The sequence below is a fragment of the Phyllostomus discolor genome, chromosome 2 (genome assembly GCF_004126475.2).
Source record: "Phyllostomus discolor isolate MPI-MPIP mPhyDis1 chromosome 2, mPhyDis1.pri.v3, whole genome shotgun sequence".
NCBI lineage: Eukaryota > Metazoa > Chordata > Mammalia > Chiroptera > Phyllostomidae > Phyllostomus > Phyllostomus discolor.
The window spans coordinates 168,245,315-168,265,465 of record NC_040904.2 but is presented as its reverse complement, the minus strand read 5'-3'; the positions used below and the strand labels follow the sequence as shown (position 1 = coordinate 168,265,465).

Genomic DNA, 20,151 nt, shown 5'->3' with positions numbered 1-20,151 from the left:
GATCTGACAACTTGGATGAGATAAATATTACATCCATATTTTCACTAACTTTTAAATAAAATTTTGCTTTTCTTTCAATTACAACTATAGTAACAAACCATATTAGTAAAAGTAGATTATCTCAAAATACTGCTTTTCAGAATTACAGTAGCAACTTAACCTTCTAGCTGTTTCAATGTGGTGGTACCATCCCTGTTTCAGATGCTCCTACAACGTAGCTAGCTAACAGCTGGGCAACTCTATCCCTAGCAGTCAATCAAATGCCAAAGAGTGAAGTCATATGTTATCACACTAGTAACATAATCATCGATGTTCCTCTCTATTTCTTATCTATACTTATTGGTTAATCAATATGTAGAAGATGTGTCAAAGATCACCCAATTCTAATGTCATTATTCAAGCTTTTATATTACTGTCTTTAAAATATTTTTAACTTTAACTTGCTTATACATTAAATGTACTCTCATTATGTAGTGCTTTTTAAAAAGTATACATACCATTGTATTTTATACACTGCAAATTTTATATATACATCAAAAATATTAGTATGTTTAAAACTATATTTCAAAATAATTGGTTTCCTTTATAATCCTAAATGTGTAATTAAACATTTAAAACTTATTCTGAGAAAGGTTCGCAATGTAGCCAAAGGGGTCCATGGCACAAAGAAGTTTAAAATCTCTACTTATAATACTTATAGCATTAGAAAAAATCTGTCACTAGTGTGTGAAGTACTATTACGAAAGATACAAAGAAATGTAAGACAGTTTCTGCCATCAGATATTATCTTGCTGAATGCCCAACCCGGAACCCCTGAGTGTATCCAGAGACAGCTGGTGACTATCACAGGACCAAGTTTTAGCTGCATATATAATCGACTAGTCGTTTCCATGACAGCAATTCCCTTTTGTGTTGTGTGTGTGTGTATACAAAAAACACTTCTAGATAAGACTTTGCCCAAAGGATTACAAGGTTAAAAATAATTTTCAAATCACTAATTCAGAATAACATGCATAAAGAAATTTAAAAAGCATTAAACTGTGTAATGCCAGACTATTAAAGTGGAAATCATTTATAAGAGTAAATTTACTTTATACGTACTATGACACACATACACTGCCTTTCTCTCTCTCTCTCCCCCTCTCATTTTATCTTTAGTGCTTAAGAGTAAATACATTTTAATTTATTTAACCAATATGCCAATTTATGGTAAATTTCATTTTCATCCTGAAAAACATTAAATGTAACCAATACTTACTTCTGAATCTTCAGATAGGCCATTGCTCTGTTAGCTGGAAGAAGAGCATTAGTGCCATCTGCTGCTATTCCTCGAGTATAGCATTCAATTGCTCTTTCATATTTTCCCTCTTTGAAAAATCCATTCCCCTATCATTTTGGATAGAAGTATGAAAAAGGATGAAAACATACACAAAAAATTAGTTGAATTCAAATCTTAAGAAACACTGCCCTGGCTGGCGTAGCTCAGTGGATTGAGCACAGGCTGCGAACCAAAGCATTGCAGTTTTGATTCCCAGTCAGGGCACATGCCTGGGTTGCAGGCCTCGGCCCCCAGCAACCGCACATTGATGTTTCTCTCTCTCTCTCTTTCTCCCTCCCTTCCCTCTCTAAAAATAAATAAATAAAATCTTAAAAAAAAACTGCATTGAAGTATGTATACTAGATTTTATTGTAACATTTATTTATAATCAAAGTCAGGTAAATCAATCAAGAATCATTCCATAAGTATTTACTAGGGTCCTCTGTGGGTCCTTGAATGCTATAAATATATAAATCTCAAATCAGGATTTCTATTGGAATTTTTTATCAGAAATAGTTCAGTATGAACTAATAAAAAAAAGAATTATAAATAAGAATGAATGATAATTTATTTCTGTTAAATTTATAACCACATGTAAATATATGTTAAAATGCTCATAAGTAATTTGTTCCCCAAAATTAAATGCTTTTTTAAAAATTATGTATTAAGTCATCAATTACTCAAATTTTGAATAGTTTAATTCAAAAGTTTTATTATACTTACTTTTAGTTCCTACTGAAAAATAATTTTAGTATAATATGAGAAAAAAGAGAAACTTAACTAATATATAAGAAACTAAGAGTAAACTCAGCAAAACATATATATGTTGGAACTCTGGATTACCAGATCTTTCTCTGAAATGGCCTGCTGCTTATTCTGCTGCTCTTCAACTTGCTTCTTCTCTCCTTCAGTTGACTTAATCACCGTGCCGGCTTCCTTTGGGTGTGAGTCTTCTTTGGATGTTAAAGCCTAGGAGACAGAGCAGCTAAACTGAAACAAGTAATGCAAGATGCATATATGTATTTGACTCTAAAATACTAGACCACTAAAGCATATTAGAATTTCTGCCACATTTCTCAAAACAACATTTTTACTAATTCAAAGTCTTTCTACTTATTAAAAAAAAGACTATAACTTTAATGTGCATCTTATTGCAATTAAAATAAGTAGTATCCACTGAATGTAGGTATTCGTTTATTTATTCAACAAGTATTTATTGAATTTCTACAAACAAGGTACTGTTCTAAGAACTATTTTCAAAACTAAAATAGGTAATTAGGATTACATCACCAAATTTCTCAAATTTAATTTTCATAGTCATTATTTAATCTAGGACAAAATACAAAAATATACAATATATTTCACAATTATAAACAAATTGATATATTTACCAACAGATTTTATGTGCAATAAATAATGGCAATATTTAAAAGAAGATTTTTCCCAATCATCGTCACTTTTTTCTCAGTTTCAACATATGGTAAAATAATTATAACCGATTCAATGGCAAAGTGAAAGGAATGTAACTGTTCAGTATCATCTGAAAACAAATTTTACATTTAAATAATAACTATTTTCTTACTGTTACAAAAATAATAAGATTTTTGCTATGATATAAATTACAAAGATGCAACTTAAAAATTACAAAATCAAAGAAATATGCAAAAGTTGAGTACAGAAATCAAAACACACGCCAAAACAAACAAAAAAAGAGAATCAGATAATGAAAAACAGTTCTGTCTACCTGTGAAAAAATAAAGCAATAGTAGTTCTAAAGATCTCAAACAACTTTCTAAAATGATTATTAGTTAAGGTTCTTTAAATACCATTATACTACACCTTTTTTGCAAATTTGGTAAAACTCTATAGTATAATAAAGAATTAAAATTAGAAAAATGTCCATATTAAATAATCTATAGTACACCCTGGCTGGTATGACTTAGTAGACTAAATGCCAGCCTGTGAACCAAAGGGTCACCAGTTTCATTCCCAGTCCGGGCTCATGCCTGGGATGCAGGCAGGGCAGGTTCCCAGTTGGGGGGTGTGTGAGAGGCAACCACACATTGATGTTTCTCTCCCACTCTTTCTCCCTCCCTTCCCCTCTCTCTAAAAATAAGTAAGTAAAATCTTAAAAATAGTCTACAGTACAAAATCTATACTAAAATCCTTACTTCATAAAAAAAGGCAGTAAGTAATCTAGTGAATTGAAATAACTGGTTTACCTGATTAATTTTCCTGAGTTCATTTGTTGCTTCAAAGTTATTTGGTTCCAGTTCTAACACTTTTTCATAATCTGAGTAAAACAGAAGATAAAGAATATTTGAAAGACATATATATATATATAAACAATCATCATTTGCTGCTACATGTGACAACCAGGCAACTGTCCCACAGCAAAATTGAAAGGAATGAAGAAATACTAACATTAGGCTACTGGGCTCTCCCCGTTCTCCCCCAAGACAGACAAAATCCTACTAGATCACCTTCTCCCTCCAGCCCCAGGAAGGATACTTGCTGTCGTAAGTCATCATAAAACCAAAACGCAGCAGACTCTTTTAGATACCAACTTTACTCAGACTATAATTTATATTACACAAACCAATTTTATGGAGTAATATGATGCAAATATGTTAAGAGCTTTGCATGCATTATCTCTAGCCTCACAAGAGCCAACAAGATGTTTTCATCCCCATTTACAGATGACGAACTGAAAATCAGAGAAGATATACAACCTTCCCCTGGTCACACAGCTAGTACATGGTGGAATGAGAATCTGAACCAAAGTCTACTTGGCAGCATATAATGCATTCTTTCCCAAAATATCAAGATAACTTTTAAATTATAAAAATGAACTTTATACCAATACAGAAGCTCTCTGAAAGTATTAACTGTGATTACCCAATATTCTTTGTATAATATCTTTTAAATTAAACCATTAAAGAAGTTTTTTAGATACTGATGACCTGGAAAATATTAATACCTTTTTTGGCATCCTCTAATTTTTGCAAAGCAAATCGAGCAGCACCTCGTCTTGCATAAGCCTTTGTATAACTTCTATTCAAGGCAACTGCTAAATTACAATCAGACTCAGCAACAGCAAACCTGTAATTTAAAAAATTAAAGTTAATAAAAATAATTTGTTAACTTCAAAATTTCTTTCTGAAATCCCCAAAAAGGCAATTAATTTTCCAATGAAAGGGATGTTTCTCACCTCCTTTTACTTAATAAGCCTATTAAAAGCAGTAATTTTTTACAGTAAACTGTTAAGTAGCAATATCTTTAAAACAAAGAATAAGAATGTCCACTATTACTGTTTTTTTCTCAGTATTGTACTATAGGCCCTCATAATACTGTCCCATAAGAAAGAAAGACAGCTAAAAGGACTGGAAAGGAACAAAACTGACATTCTCAGATGATATGATGGTCCCCCTAAAAATCTCAAAACAATGTAGAGACAGTGTTACAAATAACAAAGTTTGGCAAGCTGGCTACTTTACTACAGATCAGCAACAAAAAACAAATCTAACAAAAGATGTAGAAGTCCCACATGCAGAAAACTGTAAAACTGCCCTGGCTGGCATAGCTCAGTGGATTGAGCACAGGCTGCAAACCAAAGCATCGCAGGTTCAATTCCCAGTCAGGGCACATGCCTGGGTTGCAGGCCATGACCCCCAGCAACCACACATTGAGGTTTCTCTCTCTCTCTCTCTTTCTCCCTCCCTTCCCTCTCTAAAAATAAATAAATAAAATCTTAAAAAAATATAGAAGACTCAAGTGGAGATATTTCACATTAACCTATAAGGTACAGAAGCATAACAATGTAATTCTCTCCAAACTAATCTATAAATCCAAAGCAATTATAATCAAAATCCAAACAGAATTTTTCAAGGAATTTGACAAGATGATTCTAAAATTTATACTGATAAGCAAAAGTTCAAGAACACCCAAGACATTCCTGAAGAATGAGGTAGGGTAACATACCGTACACCATATACAAGACATAATTATGATGCTATAGTAATTAAAGACAGTGTGGAATGGGTATAGCAATAGGCAACAGAGCAACCTGAAGAACAGGGAAAGAGATGAAAAAGAGGCCCATACAAACTTGACATGTGACATGGTGGCACTGTAGATCCACAAGGAAAACATGGACAGTCAGTAACTAGGGATGGAACAATTGGGATGATGATATGAAAAGATATGAAATTGGAACTCTACTTTTAGCATACATAAAAAGTAAAACATGCTATACTTAGCATATGTGAAGAGTAAAACAAAAACTTTTAGGATATAGGAGACTATGATGATCCCAGGAAAGGAAACTACTTTTAACAAATTGTATTTTAAAAAGCGCTAACATTTTTTCTAAAAATCAATAAAGTTATGAATTTTTGTTTATCAAGATTCCATAAAGAAAGGAAAGAAGATAAGCTACAAATTAGGAGATGATTATTATAAACAAACACTCAAGAATTAGTATCCAGAATAAAGAACTCTTCAAAATTAATAGTAAAACAACCTAACAGAAAAGAGGCTAAAAACAAAACAAGCATTTTACAGAAAATATAAGTAGTGTATAAACATATAAGATGATCAGTCTCCTTAGAAACTGGGAAAATGCAAATTAAGACCACAGTGAATTATCATTTTATAATCCCTTGACTGGAAACAATCAAGAAGCCCTATTATATCAACACTGGTAAAGAAATAGAATAGGAACTGGGGTGGTGAACACACAATACAATATGCAGATGATGTATTACAGAACTATTACAGAACTGTATACCTGAAGCCTATATAATTTTATTAATCAATATCACCCCAATAGATTCAATTAAAAATTTCTTTTAAAAACCATACGGAACAGGTATTCTTACATACCACTAATAGGAAATGTAAATTTGTACAACTGCCTTCGTAACAATTGGTCGTCACCATTTAAAGCTGAACACATGAGCACCCTACACCCAGCACCAAGAAACACGTACAAAAGCGTTCATGAGTTCATAGTATCACTGTTTATAAATAAAGAAGGAAAGGAAGGAGAGGAAAAAAGAAAGAAATCAACAATTCAGCAACATGAGAAGGGATACATAATGGTATATTCCTAAAAAGAAACCATAACTAACAGGGAAAAAGAGAGGTCTACAGCTATATGTGAAACATGATAAACCTGAGAAATTTAATATTCGGAGAAATTTAAGATTACATTCAGTATAATAATCTTTTACAGTTCAAAAATAAGCAAAGTATCTAATACCTTAAGCAGGATATGTAGATAATAAACTTCTTAATCAAAAGAATAATGTACAATTCAAATAGTGGTTAACTGAGAGAGGAATGGTCAGGATATGTAAAAGGCTTATCAAGGTGGCCTCAAAAATAGTAATGTCCTGGTTCTTAAAAGTATATGATGGCTTCAAATGGAATTATTTAAAACTATTCTTCACTTATACATACTATAGATATCAAATATTATAAAATGTAAATATCCACCTATCCTTTGTCAGGATATTAATAGCATAAATTTCAAAGATCTAAAAATATGCTATTTAAAACAGTAAAAATTCAGACACCAATATAATTCATACTTCCAAATGATAATTAAAACAGTAAGAATGAGCCCTGGCTGGCGTAGCTCAGTGGATTGAGCGCGGGCTGGGAACCAAAGTGTCCCAGGTTCGATTCCCAGCCAGGGTACATTCCTGGGTTGCAGGCCAGAGCCCCCAGCAACCGCACATTGATGTGTTTCTCTCTCTCTCTCTCTCTCCCTCCCTTCCCTCTCTAAAAAAATAAAAAAATAAATAAAATCTTAAAAAAAAAGAATATGATAAATTTAAAAAAAAAAACAGTAAGAATGTCTTCCTTGATGGTATTTGTCATTTTAAAAATTCTTATGATAGGTCAGTTCCCTACTTATAATAAGACCATGACACATTTATGTTTTTTAACAGTAAGAATGTATTTAAACAGTCAGTATGACTTAGAGATAAATGTTGGAACATATTTTATGTTTACCATAATGAAAGTTCTCAAGGGTAAATAGTAGATAAATCATTTTTCAAAATAATGGAGGAAATTGATTCCTAAAAATGTTTAACCAGTCAAATTCTTCTTTCTTTTGTGAATTATTTGATTTTTGGAGGAGGAACACATCAGTAAAATGAGTTATGGGGGTATTGTTTGAGCACCTGACTTTTAAAATGGCTTAAATAAAATAGCTCAATAATAGGAATGAGCTATAAGAATTTACAGCTGAAAAGAAATGTACTTTTTCAACTTTTCCACACATTTTATCATGAAAAATTATTTAAAATGCCAGTCTCCATATACATAAAATAGGCACAGTTTACAGATATTCCTTACTTTTTCATTCTAAAGTATGCTGATGCTCTGTTTGTTGGCAACACAGGGTTATATGGATCGGCATCCATGCCTTTGGTGTAGCACTCAATTGCTTCATCATATTTTCCTTGTTTGAAGTACTTATTGCCCTGAAAAAGCATACAAGTCAAATATATACTGGCACAGAATTACAGACCCAATTTTTTTCAATATTATCCATGTGTTTATATAACTCATTAGCTGTGTGATCAAGGCTAACAGGAAGAAAAGACGACGAAGCAAATGGTCTTTTCTACAACTGTTGAAATTCACTATACAGTCATAGCATGAACACAATCCGAGAGTCCTAGCAGAAAAATGAGTAAAATATTTACATTATATACTTTTTATTGATAATAATAACCCCAAAAAATGTAACCATAAAAAGGTATTGAGATGAAGTTTAATGTGAAAAGAGTGCCACATTTTTTAAAAACAATATATCTAGTTTTATAATCATGAGGCACTCCTCAGGGAGATGAATATTCCAAATAGTAACCACAGATGGACTGAGATATGGAGGAGTGGATGTAATATTCATGTCAAGAGTCATATGCTGATTTTAGGTTACTCCCATCTACTACTAAAACCGTGGAACGACCCTCTGTACAGTCCCAGCACTCTACATGAAAGAATCCATTTAATATTCACAATAACCCACTGAGGTTTATTAACAATATTAATGCTAAGCCCTGGCTGGCGTAGCTCAGTGGATTGAGCACGGGCTGTGAACCAAAGCATCGCAGGTTCGATTCCCAGTCAGGGCACATGCCTGTGTTGCAGGCCATGACCCCCAGCAACCACACATTGATGTTTCTCTTTCTCCCTCCCTTCCCTCTCTAAAAATAAATAAATAAAATCTTTAAAAAATATATTAATCCTATTTTACAGCTGAGAAAACTCAGTACACGCAATTTAAAGAACTTGTGACAGGATTTGAATCCAAGTAATCTAGTTTCAGAACATACACTCCTAACCACTAAGCATGTGCCTCCCGAGAGGGATACAGCCAATAAACAATTAGAGGGTGAACATCCCTAAACTATGCTAAAGAAATCTTGGAATCCACATGATTTTCTATACATCCTTCCCATCTGAAGGAACCTAAAGCTAACTATTAAAGAGTACCTTTTCTTTTAGAGCAAGGGCCTTTTGTGAATCTACATGAATTCCATCTTCTTCTGACTCTGATTCTTGAGACAGAGAATCATGGGTAGTCTCTTCTTTGTCAAGTTCATCAAGAATACTTTCCTGAAATCATAAGTAAAACAGTGCTCATAAGTACATGAACATTTAAAAAAAAGACCTACAAAAAAGGACACTCAACAGAACTTAAATTGTTATGCTCTAAAGACTGAAAGGCCTACAAAAGCAACCCAAATAATCTCTCACTGTTAAGTTACATACAGAGAAAAAGGTACCTTGTTTAGAAAACCAAGATCCAACCCACTTAAAGAATCTGACTTTGAACTCATAAAGTAATCTAAATCAATATATTGAGTCTACAAACCACCCCTAAATCACAAACTATTAGCAGTGAGATATTATGGTTTAATGTAAGCAAAGTTTGCAAGTAACCCCAAAGTAACGTAACAGCAACCAATAACAAAGAAATTTTTTTTCTAAAAATATTTTTTCTTTTCTCTTTTTGAAACAATTGCTGCTTATAAAGCATCATTAACTACTGATTCTCACAACCTATGAAGTAGGTATAACTACCCATGATCTTCAATTGAAGAGACTGAAACACAGAAACTGAAATATACTGTCTTGCATTACACTTTAAAATGTAGCTGCTCTACCAAAGAAAATATGTAATATGCTAGTGTAGCAATTCCCAATTGCTTTTGACTCACACATTCCTTTCAAGGTAATAAGTCATTTCATGAACCCCAACAGATTTTTTACAATCATATCTTTATCATATATGATAAATAATTTGCAGTGATTTTTAAACCATTAAGCATTAAAAAGTTCATTGAAGCTCATTTAAACAAAAATTTTAATTATATAAATGAAATCCTTTTTGCATTTAACAAATAACATACTATTTAAAATAATTTACTTTAGGAAAAAATTGCTGGTAAGTTAAAAACAAAATGTAATCTATACTTAGTTTCATTGAGTGAATGTTAAAAAATGGACTGAAATTCAGCTATGTGTTTTAGCATGAAAATGCTAGAACTACCACCAGCTTACCAACATTAAAGCCAAGACTGCCCAACCCTCCTACGCTGACATGTGTAGAAAATCAGTGACATCAGTGCACTAGAGCAGTGGCTGAGACCTGAACCAGAATGGAATGGTAAGCAAGCACCTCTATCTTGTATAGATACACTAGAATGACAAGGTCAAGCAATGCAGCACAACCATGACACGCTGGCCACACAAAACTGGAGTTCAATGAGTAAATGACTGTGTAGAAAACGCCTCTCTAAAAAATCATCTGAAATGGTGCTTTTCAGGAAAAAGCATTATAAGATACTAACTTATGCAAAGAAAAAGGGCTTTATAAGAGGGGGTAAAGTTACAAAAAAATGAAAGCAGACTATATGATACTAAGCAGAGAATAACTCACAAGTTCAGAAAGTATCATTTCCAACATCAATAAATTCAAGACCCAAAACCATATTTTTCTTACATCAGGACAATACTGAATTTACAGTATATACAAATGGCAAACTACTCAAGTAATAGTGCCAGCACTCCCGAGTCAATTAGCCTTGCTTGATTTCATTAAGAAAAATTCAACTAATTTGGAAAACCATTTGGCAGTATCCTCTAAAGCTAAATGTACATATAAACTATGACCCAGCAAATTCTACCACAGATGCTTATATCAAAAGTCATGTACAAAAATGTTCACAGCAGGTTTACCATAATAGCTCAAAACTGGAAACCCAAATGCATGCCAATAGAATGGATACACTAATTTTGATACATTCACAGTGAAACTGTGATCTGCTGGAAATGTTCTGTATCTTGATCTGGACGGTGGTTTCTCACATAAATACATGAGTAAAAATCGAGGCAGCTATACACTTAAGATTTTTTGGATTTCTTGTATATCTCAATAAAACTGTTAAACAGAAAAGTGCAAAGAATAACAAACATAAAAATGAGAATAGTGGTTACATTTGGGGGTAGAAAAGAACATGGGATAGGAAAGGAGCAAACTGGCAGCTTCAACAAGACTGGAAAAATTCTCTTTAAATTAGATGGTGGATTCACATACAGGAGTGGGCAAAAGTAGATTTACAGTTGTGAATATTCAAAACAGTCTATTCTTGTACTGTTGCTTATTATTGCATTATTTATTTCTATTACAAGTGTAAACCTACTTTTGCCCATCCCTGTACACTAGACTTCTTGCTGAGTTGGGCTATTCTCAGTCTGGTAACTAAGACAGCACTTGTTTTTGTTGAGTGTAATGTAGGTGTCTACATGGTTGCTACAGTGTGTACACTCGCCAAAAGAACTTCTTTCTGGTTTTAGACATGTAGGTGGGCAGCAAATTAATGTGCAATAATTTTTTAAGCCACCATTAGCTGACTCTTTACTGACAGCGATCTGACTGGTTTCTGCCTTTCAACTTCTTGCCCAGTATCAGGTTTCTTTCAAGGGTCGGACAAAAGTAGGTTTGCAATTGTGAGTACGCAAAACAAAATTTATTCTTATATTATTACTTATTAATTATTGTATTGTTTTCCATATGAACAACTGTAAACCTACTTTTGCCCATCCCTGTATTCATTTTATTGTTATGATTCAGAACATGTATCTCCATATGCTCTTTTGTATGAATCAAATATTACGTAAACACGTTTAAAAGACTGAAAGGGAATGTACACTCCAAATCAACCTAACTAAATCACCCCTTAAGATGGGTCAGACTCAAGTCCTCTTTCACAGGTTCCCTGACTTGACAGTGGCTGCCTGGAGCCCTGGGTAGGGAGCTCCGATGCAGAACACCGGTTCTCCAGTTACACTGTGTGTCATGGTAGGAGATGGGAGGCACACACTACACTTTGCTAAACCTGGTCTAGAAGGGTGAAGCCCACCTTCCTGACATCAAGACAGACCTGCTTTTACTGTCATAAGCCCCAGTCCTAAGACCAGACACAAAGGCATTCTCTTTCAGCTACTATTCAACAGGTCCTTCAGTATATATAAAAAAAAAAATACTGGCAGTTGTTCTCTTCTGAGTATTACTACCTTAGAATTCAGGGATTAGAGATGGTGGGGAGGAGGGAAGTAGGTACAACTACAACTGTGTAACACAAAGGAGATCTCTGCTTCACTGAAATGGCAGTTACCCAAATCTACACATGTGATAAAATGGTCCACAAATACACATTCATTGCACCAATGTCCGTTTCCCGGTTTTGATACTACACTATAGTTAAGATGTAACCATTGGGGAAAACTGGGTGAAGAACACACGGGACCTCTATGTGCTATTTTTGCAAAGAAAGAAAAGTAGGAAAAAAGAAAAGAATCCTGGCTGTTTTAGCCACTGTTCACTGAAAAATAACTACAGGAGAACAACTAATCTGGTTAAATGAAGAATTATATAATTAAATTTTTATTACACATAAAATGTTTATAAGAGAAAAAAGCAGTTGTAAGAACTTGATATTATTTTCCATTTAATTCATGACTCTCAACTAATGCCAAGAAAATTTTACTCAAATACTAAAAAGCACATAACTAACTTAACTTACCACATCAAGTTTTGCCCACGCCTCATAATCATAAGACTTTATCCTGTTTTTTGTGTTTTCATCTTTGGTTTTTTTAGATGACTCTTTCGCTTTACCTTTCTTCTTTTTCCTAAAATTCTTATTTCGGATAGGAGGTAAATTCTGGGGGGAAAAATACGTTTTGAGCACCACTCTATTAATTTTTTGTATAACTAGCAACATTTAAAATTCTCACTAAATTATATTTCATGTAAGAAGTATTTTTAAATTTAATTTCCAAATGCTTAAAAATACCAGTTTACTAACTTCACTTATAATAATTTATGCTTGAAAAGTTTGACTCATTCTTTGACAAATGTTGAGCATTATTTAGTCACAAGAAAAGTTATTACCCAGAAATTTTAATTATATACTTAATTTACAATCCTCAATTCAAACTTCAAAAACTAACTGATCTTCAGCCTTAGTACAATGAATTGGCAATAGTACAATGGCAAACTAAACTGCCTCCACATCCTTACATACAGCAAGAAAAAAGTCTTTAGAAAAAGGTTGATTGAACTTAGGTAATCTACGTTGTTATGGCAATAGTGTGTGTTAATGTCACTGAGTATATATTTATATATGATATATGAGATATATGTACACACCTACATATTTTATGATGCTGTTCACTTAAGAATTATCATATGGTCTTCCTTTCAGTAACTAACTATTCACTAAACCTTAAAATTGTCTTACTATAGTTAACACAACTATTGCAAATACTTTCAAAAGGAAAAATTTTTTTTAAATGTTAGCAGGAAGCAAATCACTTCAATTTCAGTACTTTCACAACCCATTTTAAAAGCTGCTTTATTTAAAAATAAATAGTTTTGCTGGATTCTGAAGTAAGAACTCAATTAGGACATTTACACCCTGGCTGGTACAGCTCAGTAGACTGAGCATCAGCCTACGAACCGAAAAGCCGTGGATTTGATTTCCAGTAAGGGCACATGCCTGGGTTGCTGGCCAGGTCCCCAGGTGGTGGAGAGGGGAGGTGCGTGCTAAAGGCAACCTATTGATGTTTCTCTCCCTCTCTTTCTCCCTCCTTCCCCTCTCTCTAAAAATAAATAAACTCTTTTAAAAAAATCTTTAACAAAAACTAGGGGTGGGGGGTAATGGGGGTGAAGGAGGGAGGGTTGGGTGGGTGGGCTGGAATGGGAGTAGGGGGGAGAAAACTGTACTTGAACAATGATTAAAATTAAAAAACATCTTTAGCCATTAAAAAAAGAAATTTACCTCTTCAGGGACACCATTCTGTCTTCTTAGCTCCATATCCTTTTGTTTAATATCTTCTTCCCAGTTTTCTAAATCCCTCATAAAGTCTTGCAATTCTTCTGCATTTTGTTTCACTTGCAGTTGTAATTCAATTGCTTTATTAGTTGACGTCATTATGGCCTGCAGAGTTTGAACCAACCAACCTCTCATAAGAAATTGAATTATTTACTTGGTTTATTTTTTTAAACCTAATCAATTACTTTTCACCTCTCATATATGGCCAGGATGTACGGATAAAAGAGATTCTGAAGAAAGAAAATATCAGTATATTATTTTTAAAAATGGGTATTTGCTGAATAAACAAATAAAAAAAGCTTTTTTAAGAACAAACAAGTTTAGGCATCTCCACAATGCAATATGAAAGAAAGGCAATGGGGAGAGAATCAATGAAACTGGCCAAGCAGTCCACGGTGGCAGACTGGCTGCTCATCTCTAGAGTTAATAAATCTATCCTAATTAACTCCTTTTTCTTTCAATATTTACTAAACTTGTTACATCATACATCCTGTATCAAGATTTAGGGATGCAAAAACAAGTAAGACAAAGTCCCTCGTCTAGTGAAGAAAACAAAACAATCAAAGACTGAGTAACAAAATACTATGCTAGGCAGGGTTTCTCTGCCTTGGGACTACTGGCATTGTGGGCTGAATCATTCTTTACTGGAGGGAGACTAGCCTGTGTGTTGTCAATGGCTGGCAACATCCCTGGCCTTTGCTGACTAGGTGATGGTATCAGCACCTCCCCTCCAGACTCTGACAACCAAAAATGTCTCCACTGTCCAATGTCCCCTGGGAGGCATAATAACCCCTGGGAGAAACACTGTGCTTAGAGATACATGCAAATGCTATGAGAATGACCACAAAGGACGGGCATAAATCAGAGGGTAGAGCGGTAGATTCAAGAAAAGAATCCCCAGAGGAGCTGTAACTTTAGTGGAGTTTCAAAAGGGGCCAGTCAAGTGACTTAACATGAAGGGCTTGGCAGGCAGAGTGAGAGACTAGGAGGGACTCTTCCACGGAAGAGAAGGCTAACAAGGTGGAAATAAAACTGATCTTGAAATGCCAGAAAGCTATGTGAAAGTATTGACGTGGTAAAATAAAAGGGACATGACTAACTAGATTGAGGAATTGTGGAGCACAGACTTCGTGTCTCAGATTTTCTTGTTTGGGAGCCTGGTTAGGTCAGTGGTGACATTTTGAGTCAGGAATCACAACTGTAAATGGATAAGAGGTTTCAGGATTGGAGGACAAATGAAAAGACAGATATTTTAGTTTGGGATATGTTTTATTTGAGTGGTTATGGGACATAAGGAGGGCATATCTTAGTAGGTAATTACAGAGGGCTGGAGTTATAAATTTGTGTGTCACCGGCATAAAGGTGGAACCTACAACCATGGAATGTGGACATGTTAAAATACTACGACTACTGGGGTGCAGTACGACTACAGGTGGTTCTGGAGAACACTAATATTTAGGAAACAAACCCAGAAAGAGACGTGGATATAGGAAAAACTGGGCAGTAGCTTCCAGGGAGTTGGGAGGAAAACTCGGAGTTACAGAACAGCATTTTCAAGAGTTCAAGAAGGTGGGATAGGTTAGCAGTACCAAATGCCACAGAGGGTGTATGGGGGAAAAAAATTTTAAAGATTAAATATGGTCTTTACGTTTAGTCATACAGAGATTACTGAATTTTAATGGGGTTTTTAAAAAGAATGGAAACAAAATGAGCTAAGTAAATGAGATTACTATATGAAGATTGACATCATTTTGTCTTTGATAATGTAAGATTGCTCGTGCGCCACATAAGCAGGTTTGGGTCAACAGACCACACATCCAACTGGGGTCCCATGAGATGATAACTGAGCTGAAAACTTTCTATCACTAGTGACATTGCAGCATTGTAATACATGCATTACTCAAGTGTCTGTGGCGATGCTGGTGTAAACAAACCGACCGCACTGACCATCATATAAAAGTAGAGCACATACAATTACACAGTACATAGTACTTCATAGTAATAATAATAATAAAAGACTATGTTGCTAGTTTACGTAGTTACTACACTCTACTTACTCTTTCTACTTATTAAAAAAAAGGCTGCTGTAAAACAAGATGCGGCGTTACACCAGCAGCCTCATACACCATGTCGTGTTTACCAAGACTCTTCACCCACCATTTTCTCTTGTGCATCACTTAACCAAAGCTCTTCTGCACAGTAACAAGCCGCACAGGCCCGCACCCAGGGCCACTAAGCTTTACCGCGTAGCCCAGGCGTGCAGTAGGCGGCACCAAGTTTGTGCAAGTGCACTCTGACTTCCGTACCACTACAGATCGCCTATCCGCGCATTTGTCATAACTATTCCCAGAAGTATCTTCATCTTCATCGTTCAGTGGTGCAGGGCTGCTGGAGGGTCTGGGGAGCGACACGGTAAAAGAGGATATAAGAAAAAGGATAAGTGATGGGGCAAGGTCACCAAAGGGTCAGAGGGGATTCCAAGCTCAAAGGAAGAGGGGAAAGGGCGAGTTGGATAGGAGAGAGAAGTGATTAGAAAAGGGATTCATTTAGGGGGAGGAAGAGATGACTGCAAACGCAAAGAGGTCTTCTGACCCCCAGCCTAGACTCAGAAACTCAAGTAAGAGTAAGCTCCTTTTGGGCAGTGTCCATGTTTGATCACGCAGGAACAACTGTTTAAAAAACTAGTACAATGCTTTGCTGCGGATTCAAAAATATGAATAAAGTGCAGCAAGCCCCTAAGAGTATGTAGGGGGTCAAAACCTTTCCCATTTCACCCATCACCTCTGCTACTCCCGCAGGCCCAACGACTCTCGCGCAACCTGCGGTGGGGCTGACAAAGGTCCAGTCCAGCAACCAGAAACGTCCAGCGCTTTCGGGTAGCATCACTCTCACACCCAATATGCAGGCAAGTACGGCACACACACACGCCCAAAGGGGGCGGGCCCCACCGCGGTCTTCCCTACGCGAGGAATCTGAGGTGCTGACCACCGCAAACAGCCCGACTCCCGGAGCAGACGGGGTGCGCGGCCCTCAGCAGAGGAGAACGTCCAGGCGCGGGCGCACGGGGCGAACCCTGACCGGAACGCGCTCCTGGACGCTGCTACCCAGGACGACACCGCGGCAACCCAACGCCGCGCTCCCATAGCCCGCCCTCAGTCGCAACGCTTCACCCGGAACCCACGGCCGCGGCCCCCTCACCGGCCAGACGACCCCAAAAGCTTCCTCTGCGATAACGGAAAAGCCGGCTTACCTCTCCACCCCGTTAAGGCCCACACCTCCAGCCCGTCCAGCCCACAGCGACGCGGGCAAGACCCCGCCTTCCTGCGCTTTCCCACAAGTCCCCGCGTGCCTCACCCCGCCCCCCGGAGCATGCGCAGACGGTCAGATACGGCGCGTTTTCTCTCCGTAGAACTAGGTTGGGGAATTGACAGATGTCTTAAAGCGCAGTCTGACCAAACTTCTTTAGGAGGTAATAACCCAAAACCTGCAGGGTCGTCCTGACTTGTTCCCAAGATAGTAACACTTTAAGTATTTCCTTGAACTTCCCTCAAACGATTTAATCCCTGATATTTGCCTGGCTGGTGTCTAACGGTATGTCACGATCTTCCCGAATATGATACATTTATGAGAAAGTTACTGTTTCCCTGCCGCGAACAGACTATGTAAACTTGTAACTCTGGCAGTGTTACAGGGATTTTTTTCCCTTTAAGTGCTTATATTTGGTAAATCAGTTCTTCAGTCCGCCCCCCGCCCCCCACACCTTTGCAAGTAAACTTTTTCCTTTTCTGTGTCTGTCTCTTTCTAGAACGCGTATGAGCATTAAAGTCTGTCTTAGATGTGCCTGGCTTACAAAGCAGAAAGAATATGAAGCTTGTAACATTTCTTGTTTCTGCTTCCAATGTGAGTGAGCTTTTTTCATTTTCATGACAACGCTAATTGTAAAACAGAAATAATTAATTCCACGAAAACATAGAAACAAGCAAAAACTTTCCATTTGAAACACCTCAGTGTTCTAAAACATTAGCCCAAAAATCCAGATCAGTGGCTCTCAAGCTTGAATGAACTTTGGAATTACCTAGGGAGCATGGAAAAAATTGATTTCTAGGTCCCATACCCAGAGATTCTGATTTAATTAGTGTAACCGGGCTCATGATTTTTTTAAAGCATAGAATATGGCTGTGCAGTTGAGACGAGAAGCCACTAATCCAGGTAATGGTCAATGGAAAGCCACCATGGAGCCCTCCCTTACAAGGTCACATATTTAGGTCACATTTTTCTCACTGTATAGTTGTTTGATATCTTTGTATTTTAAAGTCATAGTTATTAAGTGTTATTAAACTATTCTAATGAAGTGATTCTTTTAGGTTTTTGTCTTAAAGGGATAGATAACTGACTTGAGTTTTTGTGTTTTAAAATTAATCTAATAGTAAAAATTTTAAGTAGATATTGGTTTATAGATTTTCTTAAGAAAAGCAATTTTTTTATTCTTGCAGAGTCGGTTGAGATGAAAGAGCAAAGAGCCAGCTGGCTGCTCTAGTAAAAATTTCATTTTACTAGACCCTTGGGTAATTCTTTTCTCTCTCAGTTTACAATAGTCAGACAGCTGCTTAGTGAGTACAGAATCAAAGTGAGAGGAGTTAGTCCAAAGGTCTTGATGTCCATCATTACCCAATTCTGAGGTTCCCATTGTCATACAAAAAAAAACTATGCCTGTATTGGGAGCCCCCTTCTCTCCAAAGGAGTGTGAGAGTTTTTAACTGTTGGCAGTCATGTGCTTACCTGAAAACTTAATAACTCAATAAATAAGAAGAGAAGAGCAGATATTGAGGAACAACCAGGAACCTCTATCCCAGGCCTTAATAAGTATCCTTTGAAAAATGAATCAATCAATCAATCAATCAATCAGTCAAACTCCTAGAAATCCAGACTCACTATAACATGAGAAAAAGGCTTGAATTTTGTAGTCCTGATTTTGCTACTTACTGAGAATGTAATCTGTAAAGTGAAGCTTAATATAAACCTCAGTCGTTTAGATATCATTTAAATGGTGAAAATAAAAATAGCTGCTGGAGTGAGGAAATGTATGTGAAAGGCCTATTTAGCACAGCTTGGGACATGGTAAGAGCTTTAACAAACCTGCCCCTCCCGCTGATAACACCACCTCAGGTTAGACTCTAGCTAATTATTTGCCCCTGACAGCAGGCTTTATTAAGAAGGACAGAGTGCTCTGAGTATTTCGAAATGGTTTCTTTCTCCTGCCTGTGTCGGAACCCCCAGCACTGCTTTGTGCTCCAGATCCCTTCCCCAGTAAGCCTTGTATTCTCCTGTCTTTCCAATCTTGAGGGCAGTGTTTTGCCTGTGTCCTCCCTTCTCTTACAGATCCAAGAAAGGTTGTTGGTTTTTCAGTCTACTCAGTTGTCTACTTGTTTTTAGAATGGAGTGTCAACTTCCAAGCTCCTATGTGGGGAACGAGAAGCTGTAAATACACTTCTTCCATTCTTCACATTACAAGTACACTAGGAAGAATTCTCTCCCCATCTTGGTTAGAGAGAATTGGTGAGTCCTCACGGACTTCACCCAGATACCACACTATCCAAGCCATCCTGATGAAACACTACAACCAGAAGCATCATTCCTAGCCCTGCTCCTGGGAAAAGGCAGGGAGACAGACACTCGAGGAAGGCCAATTACAAAAAACATGATATGAGAACTCAAGAGTTAAAGCATTTAGCTTTAGTTATAACTGATAGGCTTATGTGATTAATACATGTGGAAAGCTGTTGTTCTAGAAACTGGAATAAGTGACCTCTGTGACTCCAGGAGTTCAACAAGCAATTTAATCTTTGTGCTCCAGGGGGTCTGCAAGTAAAGTATCTGAGTCAGTGTGTTCCAGGGGAAGAAGTGGATAAAGAATTGCTGATAGGTAGATAAAGAAATACAAGGAAAATGATCACAGGACTGAAACTCTTATCAGATTAACCGTTTTCCAAACCCTTGACCTACCCTTTTCTTCTCCTTATGAAAAGGACAGCTTGAGATGAGGTGTGAACGTGGTTTTTAGGGTGCATAACCCACTGTCTTCTTAGATTACTGGCGTCTCAATAAAGTGCCCATAAAGATTCAGTCCTTGTCTCTAATTACTGGTTCTGGGAGTGATAGGCAGTACGAAGGCCAACAAAGAGACACATTTCAAATTTTCTTAAATGACTTTAATTAGAGATTTGAACCCTCTAAACCAGTAATTTTCAACCTTTTCCATCTCATAGCATACATAAACTAATTACTAAAATTCTGTGACACACCAAAAAGTATTTATTTTTGCTGATCTAACAAAAAATATATATAATTTTGATTGATTGACAAAAAATAATAATTGTCATGACCTATCCCTTTTGCTCCAAAATGACT

General features: G+C 36.3%; 1 protein-coding gene across 3 annotated transcripts in view; it reads right to left on the bottom strand.

Moving 5' to 3' along the window:
• RPAP3 (RNA polymerase II associated protein 3) overlaps window positions 1-17,098 on the bottom strand; it is a 32,170-nt gene extending 15,072 nt beyond the window's left edge. The window contains exons 1-9 of one of the 3 annotated variants that reach the window (XM_028532526.2): window positions 16,994-17,098; window positions 13,690-13,848; window positions 12,430-12,570; window positions 8,834-8,956; window positions 7,688-7,815; window positions 4,299-4,420; window positions 3,541-3,611; window positions 2,162-2,287; window positions 1,259-1,386 (exon numbers count right to left, since the gene is read on the bottom strand). In XM_028532526.2, the coding sequence (XP_028388327.1) occupies window positions 1,259-1,386; window positions 2,162-2,287; window positions 3,541-3,611; window positions 4,299-4,420; window positions 7,688-7,815; window positions 8,834-8,956; window positions 12,430-12,570; window positions 13,690-13,842 (992 nt within the window). In that variant the 5' untranslated portion in view covers window positions 13,843-13,848; window positions 16,994-17,098. Of the gene's footprint in view, window positions 1-1,258; window positions 1,387-2,161; window positions 2,288-3,540; window positions 3,612-4,298; window positions 4,421-7,687; window positions 7,816-8,833; window positions 8,957-12,429; window positions 12,571-13,689; window positions 13,871-16,993 lie in introns of those variants that run through there. The other 2 variants (XM_028532525.2, XM_036019129.1) reach the window with 2 other exon arrangements.
• Window positions 17,099-20,151: the final 3,053 nt, after the last annotated feature.